Source organism: Tupaia chinensis, unplaced genomic scaffold (assembly GCF_000334495.1).
Source record: "Tupaia chinensis unplaced genomic scaffold, TupChi_1.0 Scaffold000634_1, whole genome shotgun sequence".
NCBI lineage: Eukaryota > Metazoa > Chordata > Mammalia > Scandentia > Tupaiidae > Tupaia > Tupaia belangeri.
This window is the reverse complement of record NW_006160154.1, coordinates 5,027,842-5,040,939: the sequence shown is the minus strand read 5'-3', so window position 1 is coordinate 5,040,939 and position 13,098 is coordinate 5,027,842. Positions and strand designations below refer to the sequence as shown.

General features: G+C 41.6%; 1 protein-coding gene across 3 annotated transcripts in view; it reads right to left on the bottom strand.

Moving 5' to 3' along the window:
* ATP8A2 (ATPase phospholipid transporting 8A2) overlaps positions 1 to 13,098 on the bottom strand; it is a 693,132-nt gene that overhangs the window by 408,453 nt on the left and 271,581 nt on the right. For all 3 annotated transcript variants that reach the window (XM_006159534.2, XM_006159533.1, XM_006159536.2), the window contains exon 25: positions 2,566 to 2,738. In XM_006159534.2, coding sequence (XP_006159596.1) covers positions 2,566 to 2,738 — 173 coding nt within the window. The remainder of the gene's footprint in view (positions 1 to 2,565; positions 2,739 to 13,098) is intronic.

Sequence of the window (13,098 nt, the reverse complement as noted above, 5' to 3'; positions counted from 1 at the left end):
TCTCGGGCATGCATACACACGCACCCAGCGTGAGTTTAAGCCACCGGGTCAGAGACTCGAACGGCGGTCGACTACATAGGAGTCCAGCGATATAGCCATTATGCTAACTGCCAGTCCCTGCTCCTACCATAAACTTTATGAAGAGCCTCTCGTACAATTGGCCAATAAGCACATGAAAAGGTATTTAACATCATTAATTATCAGGGAAATTAAAATGAAAGCTAAGAAATGTGACTTCACATAATTAATAAAAAAAATAAGGGGACCAGCAGTTAGTGTAATGGCTATGTCGCTGGACTCTCATGTAGTTAACTGCAGTTCGAGTCCCAGACCCAGTGTCTTAAACTCACGCCAGCCGTGTGTGCATGTGTGCCCAAGATCCTGAGAAGAGAATGGAGGAGAAGGGATTGCATTGTGACCATCCCCCTTGGGGGTTGATTTCTCACTTTCTGTCTCTCTGTTTCTCTGTCTTTCTGGCAAGTGCATACGCCCTATAGCAAAAAAACAAACAAACAAACAAACAAAAAACTCTCAAAAAAATAGAATATAACAAGTGTTAGCATGGAAGTAGAAGTGAAACCCTTGCACATTGCAGGTGGGACTATGAAAGAGTGCAACCACTTTAGAAAACAGTCTGGCAGTTCCTCAAAAGATTAAATATAGAGTTATCATGTGACCCAAAATGCTACTTCTAGGTATATATCCAAGGGAATTGAAAACATATATTCTAACAAAACTTTTTTGTGAATATTCATAGCAGCATTATACATAATAGTAAAAAGCATATACAATTTAAATGTTCATCAGCTGATAATGGATAGACGAGATGTGGTATATTCAAACAAAGGAACAGCATACATTCATAGGAAGATAAAGTACTGGCATATGTACAACATGGATGAACATCAAAACCAGTATACCAAGTAAATAGAAAAGTCAGAAAAAGACTACATTTTGCATAAATCCATTTATTTGAAATGTCTCCAATACAAACAACTATATAGACAAGAAAGTAAGTTAGTGGTAGTTTAGAGTCAGGAGTTGGGGGTAAGAAGGAGGAAGATGAGGATTAACTGATAATGTATAAGGGTTTCTTCTGGGGGGTGATGAAATATTCTAAAATTATTTGCAATGATGATTATACAACTCTATGCATATTCTAAATACTATTGAACTATGAACTTTTTGCCATAGGGCACGTGTGCTTACTGGAGAGAGAGAGACAGAGAGAAGGAAAATGAGAAATCACACCCCAGGAGAGACGGTCATGCCATAATCCCTTCTCATGCATTCTCCTCTCAGGATTTTGGACATACGTGCACACACTCTGCGCATGGTTTTCAGGCCACTGGGTCTAGGGATTGAACTGTGCAGCTGTTCATGTGGGCTCCAGTGCCTTAACCACCACACCACCTGCTGGCCCTGCACTATATACTTTAAATAGGTGAATTCTAGGGTATGTGAATTATATTACAGTAAAGTTGTTTATAAAGAGAGAGAGAGAGCTCCCATGATAAGTGAGCAAGTGTAGTATTTGATTCCCAGGAGCTCTAGTCATGCCTCACGACTCCCACGTCCCTCACAACTGCACCAGGCTTCCTGACTTACAAGTAGAGCAGAGGTAAAACACTAATTGTTTCTAACATATCTGAATTCGGTCTTTGCCCTTATTGTCCTTGAATAGCCTATAACCACAGGCACGTAAGCCATACGTCTTTCCACTCTGGAGGCTCTGCCGGTCAGGCACTCCAGTTCTCCCTGGCTTTTGGTGGCTATTTATCTTACAAGTAGATTATGTGCTTTATAATTTTGACTTCCAAATCTCTAACAGACCCGAATCTCCACGTACTCAATAGTCAATGGACTGTAACCGTGCTTACCCGATAAACCTTCCCAGACTCCATGAAGAGCCAACAAAAAGTTCTGGTTAGGCCTTAACACAAAAATTGGTAACACATGAACCTAAGCAAAGTTCCTTGTTGTGCCTGAAAAGAAACACCACTAGATATCAGAGAAGAGACATCAAAGCCCCACAAGTTTTAGAAATTGAGTTCAGACATCCAGAACCAAGGAACCAAGTAGACAGTTTGTCCAAATTATCCGCCACCGTGAATATGATAAGAAGCCCTAATTCTATCTCTTTTTTCCTCAGAAGGCAAAACAAAACACAATGGAAAAACCAGTAACTGCCTACTGCAAAAACTGTATAAATAGTTAAAGATAAGTTTGTGGGGCCAGCAGGTGGTGTGGTGGTTAAGGGCGCTGGATTCCCACATGGTTGATCGCAGTTTGAGTCCCGGACCTGGTAGCTTGCTTTCTTACTTTCCCTTTTTTTTTCCTCTCTCTCTCTCTCTCTGGTCAAATTAAAATAATAATACTAATTATAATAACAAATCAAATTAAATAAATAATTATTTCTTTAAAAAAAAAGATAAGTTTGCATTTTTGTTTTGCCTTTTGAAGATACAAAACTCTAAGCTGAGAATTCCCATGCATTACTTTATTTATATAAACACAGGATACACGTCAGGGTATGAAAACTGCGTGCCACCTGCACGCTCCTACCTGCAACAGATGACTGCTTTACACGACAGTGCCAAATCTAAGAAGCTTCTCCGGACTTCGAAGGAGAGTGCGTACTTCAGGGTGTGGCCATCAATGATGAGGGCAACATCGTTTTCTTTGCCCAACAGATTTCCAAGGTCTGTGCAGTGCTGAGTAATGGCTGCCCTTGTTGCCTGGAACAAGAGTAATTCAAAAGAAATTTTCTTGAAATGAGAACATGTCCATTCTAATGAAATATGCACAAACAGCTTTACACATTTCTACATCAAGATTGCAGAGGTGGCTGGATAGTGGTGCAGTGGTTAATACCGTGCTTTACAAGGCTGACCCACATGGATGGTTCCGGGTTTATGTCCTCAGACCTCCCTGAGCATGCTGAGCACATGTGTGCTTGTGATTCAGGACTGAATGAGGCTGGGGATGGATCGGGGCATCAAGATACTGTTGGGCATCTCTTTACTGTACTCTTTTCTCATTCATAAGAGAAATAAATAGACTAAAAAAACTTCATTGAGGCCAGCAGAAGGTGTGGTGATTAATGCGCTGGACTCCCACATGGCTGACTGCGGTTAGAGTCCCAGACCTGGCAGCTTGCTTTCTCACTTCCCTGCCCCACCCTTCTCTCTCTCTCTCTCGTCAAATGAAAAAGTAATAATAATAAGTAAAAAAAAAAATTAAATAAGAAAATTCTTTTAAAAATCTTCATTGGAATGCCCTCTTTTCATCTGTTTTATGAGTAGAAATATCCTCCAGTGTGAACTCTACTTAATACTTAAAATAACCCAATCTGGTTGGGCTCTAGGATTCACCTGGAACATCCAAGCTGCTCTCCTCTGGAACTAAGGGTCATGACAGTAGCTATCTTTCACTTTATGTCACATATGAGGGGTCTTCAAAAATTTCATGGAAAATGTGTATTATGCAAAACACAGGCATAGATTTAAAAATATTTTTGTACCAAAATAAACTTATTTTGTTAAAGTTCCATTTTCCATTAACTTTTTGAAATATCTGCATAGTAAACACACACTAAAACCCATCCTTCTTCTTCTTCTTACTATTTATTCATCATAGAGTTCTTATTTTAAGGACAAGTCACATTTCTCCTTTTTCAGGCAGTGAACAAATGCCTTCTTTGTTGATGTATATAGACAATGAATGGAACCACATTCTATGAATAAAAGTTAAATTGAACTTATTAAACATAAAAGAAACTGGCCCAGTTCTGTGGCACAATGGTAACGCGCTGCTCAAGGGAAGTCGAATCCCACATGGTGACTGCAGTTTGAATTTCTGGCCCAGTCAGCCTGACGCATGCTGGCCATGTGGGAGTGCCCGTGATCTGGTGGACTGGAGGACAGGAGGAGGGAGATCACGCATGACAGGACCCTCTGGAGGGTGCTCCTCTCTCTCTCTCCCTCTCTCTTTCTCTCTCTTGCTTTTTGCATGTACATGAACACACTCTCTCATGAATGAATAAATAAATAAATAAAAGAAACTTTATACATTTTATTGTTAATTAGGGAGTTAATTCAGAATCTCAAATAAGCACCCTGAAAACATTCACATTTATCTATGAGAAACAGCCTATCCTTTAGAATTGGGTAGAGAAAAAAAATTTCCTCCCACTTAGGGAAATGCCGGCTCAGAGCCTGGGTGTGTTCACCAAGGAGCTCAAGACAGGTCTGGGACATTCTGGAGAGTGTCTTGCCAGAAGTTGGTCGGTACATGGAGGACACAAAACCTTCCTCAAAAACAATTCACCGAAGGGAGGGGACAAGGAATGCAGATTTGGTCCATGGACAGTGCTCAATGTTTGGTCCAGTTCAGTCAGGCCCAATGTCTTCTACTTCATGGGTCTCCCCCATAAACTTAAGTCTGGACCCAAGAAAAAAGGAGTGAAGAATAAAAATCCCTGATACGGAAATTTTCGCCTGTGCCTTTTTGTCTTTAAGCTTATTTATTTATTTATTTATTTATTTATTCTATGAGAGAGAGACAGAGAGAGAGAGACAGCACCCATAACAGGGTTTTGATGCTGGATCATGGGTACTCATGCCCAGTGAACTCAGGGAGGTCTTTGGGCACAAAGCCAGAACCTTTCCATATGGCCAGCTTAACATAGCATTGCATTACTGCTGCATCACCATCTGGCACTCTGGACATTTTTTTAAGAACATATAGCTCAGGTGGAAATGTATAAAATCATATTAGGAAGGGTACTTTTCTACTGGGGTTATTTCTGTAGCCTGTGTGAGGACAGACCAATGACTCTTCTTTCTCATCTGGTGGAAGAGTGGTGAGGCCCCCAGACATGAGCCCTGATCCAATTGGTGTGTGAGGCTTGGGTAAGTGTGAGCAAGGAGGTTACCAGCAGAAAATGTTTGAGCACTGGGAAAATAATTAGCAGAACTGTGGTAACAGAAAATTGCTTCTGAGATGTGTTTAATTATATATTACCCCAAAACCTGCAGGGCAAGGACCCAAAAGTGAGCTGGAGTTCTAACAGAAACTGGAGTGTGTGTGTGTGTGTGTGTGTGTGTGTGTGTGTGTGTGTGTCTGTGTGTGTGTGTGAGGGGGGGGTGATGGAGGACACAGCAGAATGTTCATGGCCACTCTTCCTGAGAGTCTCTTACTATCGCTCAGCCCACTGCGACCAGGAAATATGAATTATAAGAGTCGAAGTGTTTCAAATTCAACCCTGAAAAGGTATCATCCGAGCCCCCACAAATTCACGTTTTGAAATGGATCCCCAAGGTGATGGTATTTAAACATAGGGCTTTTGGGAGATAATTGGGCCATGAGAGTGGAGCTTTCATTATTGGGATTACTGCCCTTACAAGAAGAGATAGACTCTCTTTGCATAAAGGGAGGACCCAGCAAGAAGCTGGCCATTTGCAAAAAGTGACCTCGCCAGACTCTAGACTTGCTGATACTTTGATCTTGACTGCCAGACTTCAGAACCAGAGGAATAAATTACATTTGTCTAAGCCACCCAGTGTTTGGTATTTTTGTTACAGTGGCCCAAGCTACGACAAAACACAACTGATTGAGGCCAATGGCAATTCAGTACTATTCTTGTCATTATGTATACTTAGATGAAAGAAAGTGATTTGGAACCATGGCAACACAAGTACGCCTAGTTAGTGTGACAGCAACATTTGCTATCATGTTTACTGTCTGGAATAAACTGTCCAATGCAATTTGTAGAGACAGACACAAGTATACCACACTACCAACATGGGAGAGAAGGATGCTAATGCTCAGTGGAGGTGGGAGAACAGGGCAAGCCTCTTAGAGCTACAGATGCATGAGGGAGTGAATGATGATCTTCCGGGTGTGTTGACCTGCAAATTATAGATACACAGTGTAATTATAGATACCCAGTGTTCACTCTTTCCACTTGCAAAGAGAGCACAAATGCTATTGAACTGCACTATAGCAATAACAGACCTTTCACACTTACATTCTACCAACCAAGCATGTTCTCACACACTGGTGAAGAGTAAAGTACATAAATAAGTAGTTTTCTCAAGCAAAAATGGATTCAATTAAGCAGCTATATGAGTCAAACCAACCAACATGCAGTTATTGGAATACCTATTACACTCCCATGGTGATTAAAAAAAATATGAAGAATATGTATTTCATGCTGTCTATCATAAGTTTTATAATCGAGGTGACAAATACACAAAATTAAGGAAGAGTAAATGAAAACCTAATATTCTCCATATGGGAGGATTTAGATATTGCTACCTTTAGATCCTAGACTGCTTTGGCTCATTTTGTGGTTGGCTGGAATTACACTAAACCATAAATTTGATGACAACAAAAATTCCCTTTGCCAAGCTCTGATCATGCTAACCCAGAGCAGGTGCTCAACAAATGTGCTGAACTCATAAATGAATTGAGGTATCCAGGTCTTGATTCTAAATATTTCACTGGAATATCTATAGGAGATCATTCACAGATCTTGGGGGCATCTCTTTGACCTCTTTATGGGCTACTCAGGGTTCCTGGTATATTTCATATTACATTTTTCCTTAAGTAGGATTGATTCTCAATTTTTTACCCCCCAAGTCTTGGACTTTTGGCCTTCAACTTCCTCTCCTCCCACTCCTTACCTATTTCCCATCCTGTTTTCCGTCATTTCATCAGCTCAGAATCACAACCTTTGTCTTTGAAATTGAGAACCTTTCCTGGCACTAAAACTTCTCCAGATCCATCCTTCTAACTCCACCCTGACTTGTCTCCAGCCTCTATTTGGGTTTTAATTCCTGTGTTTTCCATACCCACTGAGCAATAACCTTTGATCAAACCCAGACAAGCTGGGCTCACCACACACATGTGGTGGAATATAGGTCCCTTCTGTGCAGTTCTCGAGCGAACCCATCGAAGGCATTACTATCACAAACAGTTTCTTATTCTCCAATGGACTATGATTCAAAAGTCCATTTGTAAAGTAGTTATTGGGCACTTAGAATCCATTTTCCCAAAGGAATGATGTTACAAATTGTGGTTGGATCCCAGGGCCTGTTAATGCGTATTTAGCTCCATCACTAAAATTTATACTGCAGTCTCTTATTTTAATAAAAAACCAATTACTGAAACTTACAATGGTCTTGGCTGTTATGAGGGGCATAGGGAACTGGGCTGGTGGTTTCATTTCCCGAAAGATAAGAAACGTTCCAAACTCTTTAATTAGAATCTGCCTTTCAGGCATTAATATTAAACTATACATTTCAACTTTTCATTCATGTTCTACGATTTTCTTTTTCTTCACAATTCAAAACACAGAATTTAATGCCAAAAGTGAATAACCAAGACTGGGGATTGTCCCCTTTAGTCATTCCAAGCAAAGTCTGCATTTTCCCCACCTGTTTCCTATCGTGAATCTTCTATTTCTATTTTTTTTTTTTTTTAGAGATTTTTCACTGTAGGGCGCGTGCGCTCGCCAGACAGACAGAGAGAGACATAGAGACAGAAAGCGAGAAATCACCCCCCAGGGGGGATGGTCACACCGCAATCCCTTCTCCTCCATTCTCCTCTCGGGATCTTGGGCACACACGCACACGCGCCCGGCGTGAGTTTTAAGCCACCGGGTCCGGGACACGAACCGCGGTCGACTACGTGGGAGTCCAGCGACATAGCCATTACGCTAACTGCTGGTTCCCAGTGAATCTTCTATTTCTTTACAAGGCCAGCACTTGCCTTTGCATTTCCACTTTTAAAAATAAAATTATATCGGGAACCAGCAGTTAGCGTAATGGCTATGTCGCTGGACTCCCACGTAGACGACCGCGGTTCGTGTCCCGGACCCGGTGGCTTAAAACTCACGCTGGGCGCGTGTGCGTGCGTGCCCAAGATCCTGAGAGGAGAATGGAGGAGAAGGGATTGCGGCGTGACCATCCCCAATAAATAAATAAATAAATAAATAAATAAAATTATATCAGGCCAGTTTAGAGGTGCCACTCAAGAGATGCTGGATCTACATGCAGGATTGGGGCTCAGTTCCCAGGTCTACCTGGACATGACAGGCGCATGCCCATGATCCTGGCTGGCTGGGAAGGCTGGAGAGGTGGGGGTGGCAATTGCGGTGTAAAACCCTGTCTTTCTCTGTCTCTCACTCTCATGGAAGAAATAAATAAACTTGGGCTGGCAGGTGGGGCAGTAGTTAGGGTGCTGGACTCCCACATGGCTGGCCACAGTTCAAATCCCAGACCTGGAGGCTTGCTTTTTCTCTCTCTCTCCCTCCATCTCTCTGTCTCTCTCTTGTCAAACTGAAAAATAATAATAAATAAAATTAAATGAATAGTTATTTTGAAAAAAGAAATAAACTTTTTAAAAAGTATATAAACACTATAGACAGCACCCCCATGAGATCTCAAGAGATGGTGCATCTGCTGACTCAGAATCAGATCTGACAGAGTCTGAGGTGTAACTTAAGTACAGGCCTGCTTAACCTTTGCGCAGGTAAGATTCGAAAGACGGTTCCATCATTAATTACCATGGATTTGATAAACACACCAGGAGAGATTAACATTCTTAGAAACTCGATGTATTTTTACCCATGTGCAGATGGCAAGAATCTCCCATTTAAGCAGTCCCAGCAATCTGCAATCTGTCAGCCCTGAGAAGTCATCCCTCCTTGAGCTCAGCAATGCCATACAGGATTTCTTAGACGCCACAGTAGCAGCAGTTGCCTCGGTCCTCACTTTGATGTTCTGCAAATTCCAAGAGGCTCAGAGCTGACCATGCCAAAGCCAGGATGGTTCAAGTTTCATTAGCAGCGCTTCGACTAAACCACTCTTGGCCTTCAAGTATGAGAGCAAATTTTCTTCTCCTGATTTAACCTTGAGCAAATGAGTAATCTAATGATATTGCTCATCCCCAACCCATAGATTCAATTTTTTTTCCCATTCTGCCAATCTTTTCTTTTTTCTTTTTCTTTTTTTTCTGTTCTTAGCTGACTGGTGGCTACATCCTTGTGACCATTGTTCTGTCCTATTCTTCTGCTCGTTCCCACTGCCTGACCTGTCATATCCAATGCAGCTGCGCGTACCATATTCCTGCCACTTTCATGTTCTTTTTACTATCATTTTTATTTCCAATATAATCACACCTCTTTCTTATTTTTATTTTCCTTTAGTTTTGCGATAGGGCAAGTGATCTTGCTAGAGAGATACAGAGAGAGACAGAGAGAGAGGGTAAGTGAGAAATCATCCCCCAGGGGGACGACAATGCTACAATCCCTCCTCTTCCACTCTCCTCTGGGATTTTGGGCATGCATGCACATGTTTCTGGTCTGTTTTCAAAACACCAGGTCTGGGACTTGAACCATGCAGTCAGCCATGTGGGATTCAGCCACCTTAACCTCCACACCATCTGCTGGCTCCCCAATCACACCTCTTTCTTAACAGCAGTAATATAATATCACTGGTTTTTCATGTAGGGAACTTAAGAGGTTTATCTAAGAATCTCTCTGCCGGATGGTTGGGATATCCTATTTCTCAGTTTCTTTTTCTTTTTCACATCTCCAGTCTCTAAAAGATCCACATTTTCCCATAAAAACATTCCAGGATATTAGAGGAGAGATCCAGGAAGTGGGTGTATGACAGAAAACTGTGAGTGGCTCTTAATGAGCAAGTCTCACATATAAGAAAGAGACAACTTAGTCATTCAGAGCTTAGAGGACATAAAGATTTATAAATAAAGCATAAATAACAAAGACGGCCAAGGCTGGTATTGAAGTAATCACACATGGCCTCTACCGGCAGCTGTTGTGGCAGGCAGAGCTGATATCTTTTGCTCTGGATATTGTTTTGCTTTCGATCTATAAATATTCCTAAATTTAAAATTCAAAGTAGGTTCTAGGTGGTGGTGTGGCAGTAACACAACTGGACCCACATGGACAATGTCCTGGGTTCATATCCCAGGACCTCTCTGAGTACACCAGGCAGGTGTGCATGTGTGCCTGTGATCCCGGCCGGATGGGACGTGGGGATGGATTGTGGCATGAGGACCCTTGTTAGGTGTGCCTGTTTCTCTGTCTCTGTATGTGGAAAAAATTAATAAACTTAAAAAAATAAAAAAGTTGGGCCAGTCTGTGGCATGGTGGTTAAGGCAGCTGGATCCCACATGGCTGACTGCATGGTTATGGTCCTGGACCCAGCAGCTTGAGAAACACACCAGGCACATTTGCAAGCATGCCCAAAATATCAAAAGGAGGGAGAAAAAGAGATTGTAGCATGACCACCCCCCATGAGAGGTGCCCTCTCACGTTCCCTCTCTCTTTGCCTCTCTCCAATGAGTGTGTAGACCTTCTGGGAAAATTTAAGAAATAATCATTTAAGTTCATAAGTAGATAAGATGACTCTGTTAAATGTGTAACATTATGAGAACTTCCTATAAAACTAATAATTCAAGGAAAACATGACAATATCTCACAGACGGCAAGCAAATTTTTTTTTGAGAGGTTTTTGCTATAGGGCGCACGCACTCACCAGAAAGACAGAGACAGAGAGACAGAAAGTGAGAAATCACCCCCCAGGGGAGATGGCCACACTGCAATCCCTTCTCCTCCATTCTTCTCTTGGGATCTTGGGCATGCACGCACACGTGCCCGGCATGAGTTTAAGCCACTAGGTCTGAGACTCGAACTGAGGTCGACTACATGGGAGTCCAGTAACATAGCCATTAAACCAACTGCTGGTCCCAACAAGCAAATTTTTTAGAGTACTTGATATTTGACCTCTTGCCTCCAAGCACCCTAGTCCCTGTCTGATACCTTCAGATTATATTTTACTACCACCCCATCATCACTTCTCTACACTGCCAGTCCTATTGCCCACAAAATGCTTCTATTTCCAATAAAAAAAAAATTCTTATTTTCTCAGCTCATTCACTTAGCCTAATGTTTTGAGATGCATTCAGTGTTTTTACACATACCAATAATTTATTCTTTCTCGTTGCCGAGTAGTGCTCCAATGTATGAATGTGCCACGAGTTGTCTTTCCATCTACCCATTATTGTACATTTCAGTTGTTTCCAATTTAGGAATACTATGAATCATTCTACCATAAATATCTGTGCCTAGGAGCCAGCAGTTAGCATAATGGCTATGTCGCTGGACTCCCACGTAGTCGACTGCGGTTCGAGTCCCGGACCCAGTGGCTTAAACTCATGCTGGGTGCGTGTGTGTGCGTGCCCAAGATCCCAAGAGGAGAATGGAGGAGAAGGGACTGTGGCGTGGCCGTCCCCCACGGGGGGTGACTTCTTGCTTTCTGTCTCTCTGTCTCTCTCTGTCTGTCTGGCAAGCACACGCGCCCTATAGCAAAAACCTCTCCAAAAAAGAAAAGAAAAGTATCTGTGCCTAGTCTTTGTGTAGACATATGGTTTTTCTTTATCTTGGTTAGAAATCCAAGATTGGAACTACCCAGTCATACCACACATACAGATTGGCACACAGCCGGGATATGTTTAACTTCATAGAGACTATTTTCCGAAGTTTTGCCATTTGGGGTTTCCACCAGTCACGCTCTTCACCAGTGTGAGCTTTCTAGCTACTCTTCATCCTCACCAACATTTACATGCATTATCTTTAACCATTCTGGTGGGTATGTCATATTAGATTATGCGGTAGTGCAAAAGTAATTGTGGTTTTTCAATGTTGAAATGTGATGTTTGATATTGGATACATTCTCAAATAAATGTGGCTATATTATACACCACTTTAATGCACATTTCTCACTTTATGTTTTTTGCTAATGAGTTACTATTTGATATTTATTTTATATGTATTTTAGATTATGAAAATGTTAGACAAAAAAATAAATTTGAGTGATTTTCTTATTCGAGTTCAAAGTGGGTCATAAAGCCACATGGATAACATGCAACATCAACACTGCACTGGCCCAGGAACTGCTAATGCACGTACAGCGCAGTGGTGGTTCAAGGAGTTTAGCAAAGGAGACGAGAGCCTTGAAGATGAGGAACATAGTGGCAGGCAATCATCTAAGCTGATCCTCTCACAGTTACAAGAGAAGTTGCCAAAAAACTCAATGTTGACCATTCTATAGTTGGTTGTTTGGCATTTGAAGCAAATTGGAAAAGTGAAAAAGCTTGATAAGTGGGTGCCTCATGAGCTGACCGAAAGTAAAACACAAACAAAACCATCATTTCGAAAAGTCATCCTCTCTTAATCTATGCAACAACAATGAACTATTTCTTGATTGGATTGTGATATGTGACCAAAAAAAAAAAAAGGAGGATTTTATAAGACAATCAGGAATAACCACTTCAGTGGTTGGACCAAGAAGAAGCTGCAAAGCACTTCCCAAAGCCAACTTGCACTACAAAAGGTCATGGGATCTGACCCACTATAACTTTCTGAATCTTGGCAAGGCCATTACATCTGAGAAGTATGCTCAGTAAGTCAACGAGATGTACCAAAAACTGCAGCCAGTATTGGTCAATAGAAAGGGCCCAATTCTTCTCCATGACAATGCCCGACCACACATCACTCAGCTAATGATTCAGAAGTTCAGTGAAGTGGGCTATAAAGTTTTGCCTCATCTGCCAAATTCACCTGACCTCTTGTGCACTGACTACCACGTCTTCAACCATGTGGACAACTTTTTTCAGGGAAAATACTTCTACAACCAGCAGGATGCTGAAGATGCTTTCCAAGAGTTCATTAAATCCCAAAGCACAGATTTTTACACTATAGGAAGAAACAAACTTATTTCTCATTGGCAAAAATGCGTTGATTGTAATGGTTCCTATTTTGATTAATAAAGATGTGTTTGAGCCTAGTTATTATGACTTAAAATTCATAATCCAAAATTACAATTGCTTTTGTACAACTTAATAGTTCTTTCTTTCTTCCATGAGCAAGACAGACAGAAAGAGAGAGACAAGTACCCACCACAGGTCCTCACACCGCAATCCACCCCCAAGCTCAGACAGTCCCAGATCACAGGCATGTTCAGGGAGGCCTCTGGATGCTAACTTGGAACCTTCCCACGCGGTTCA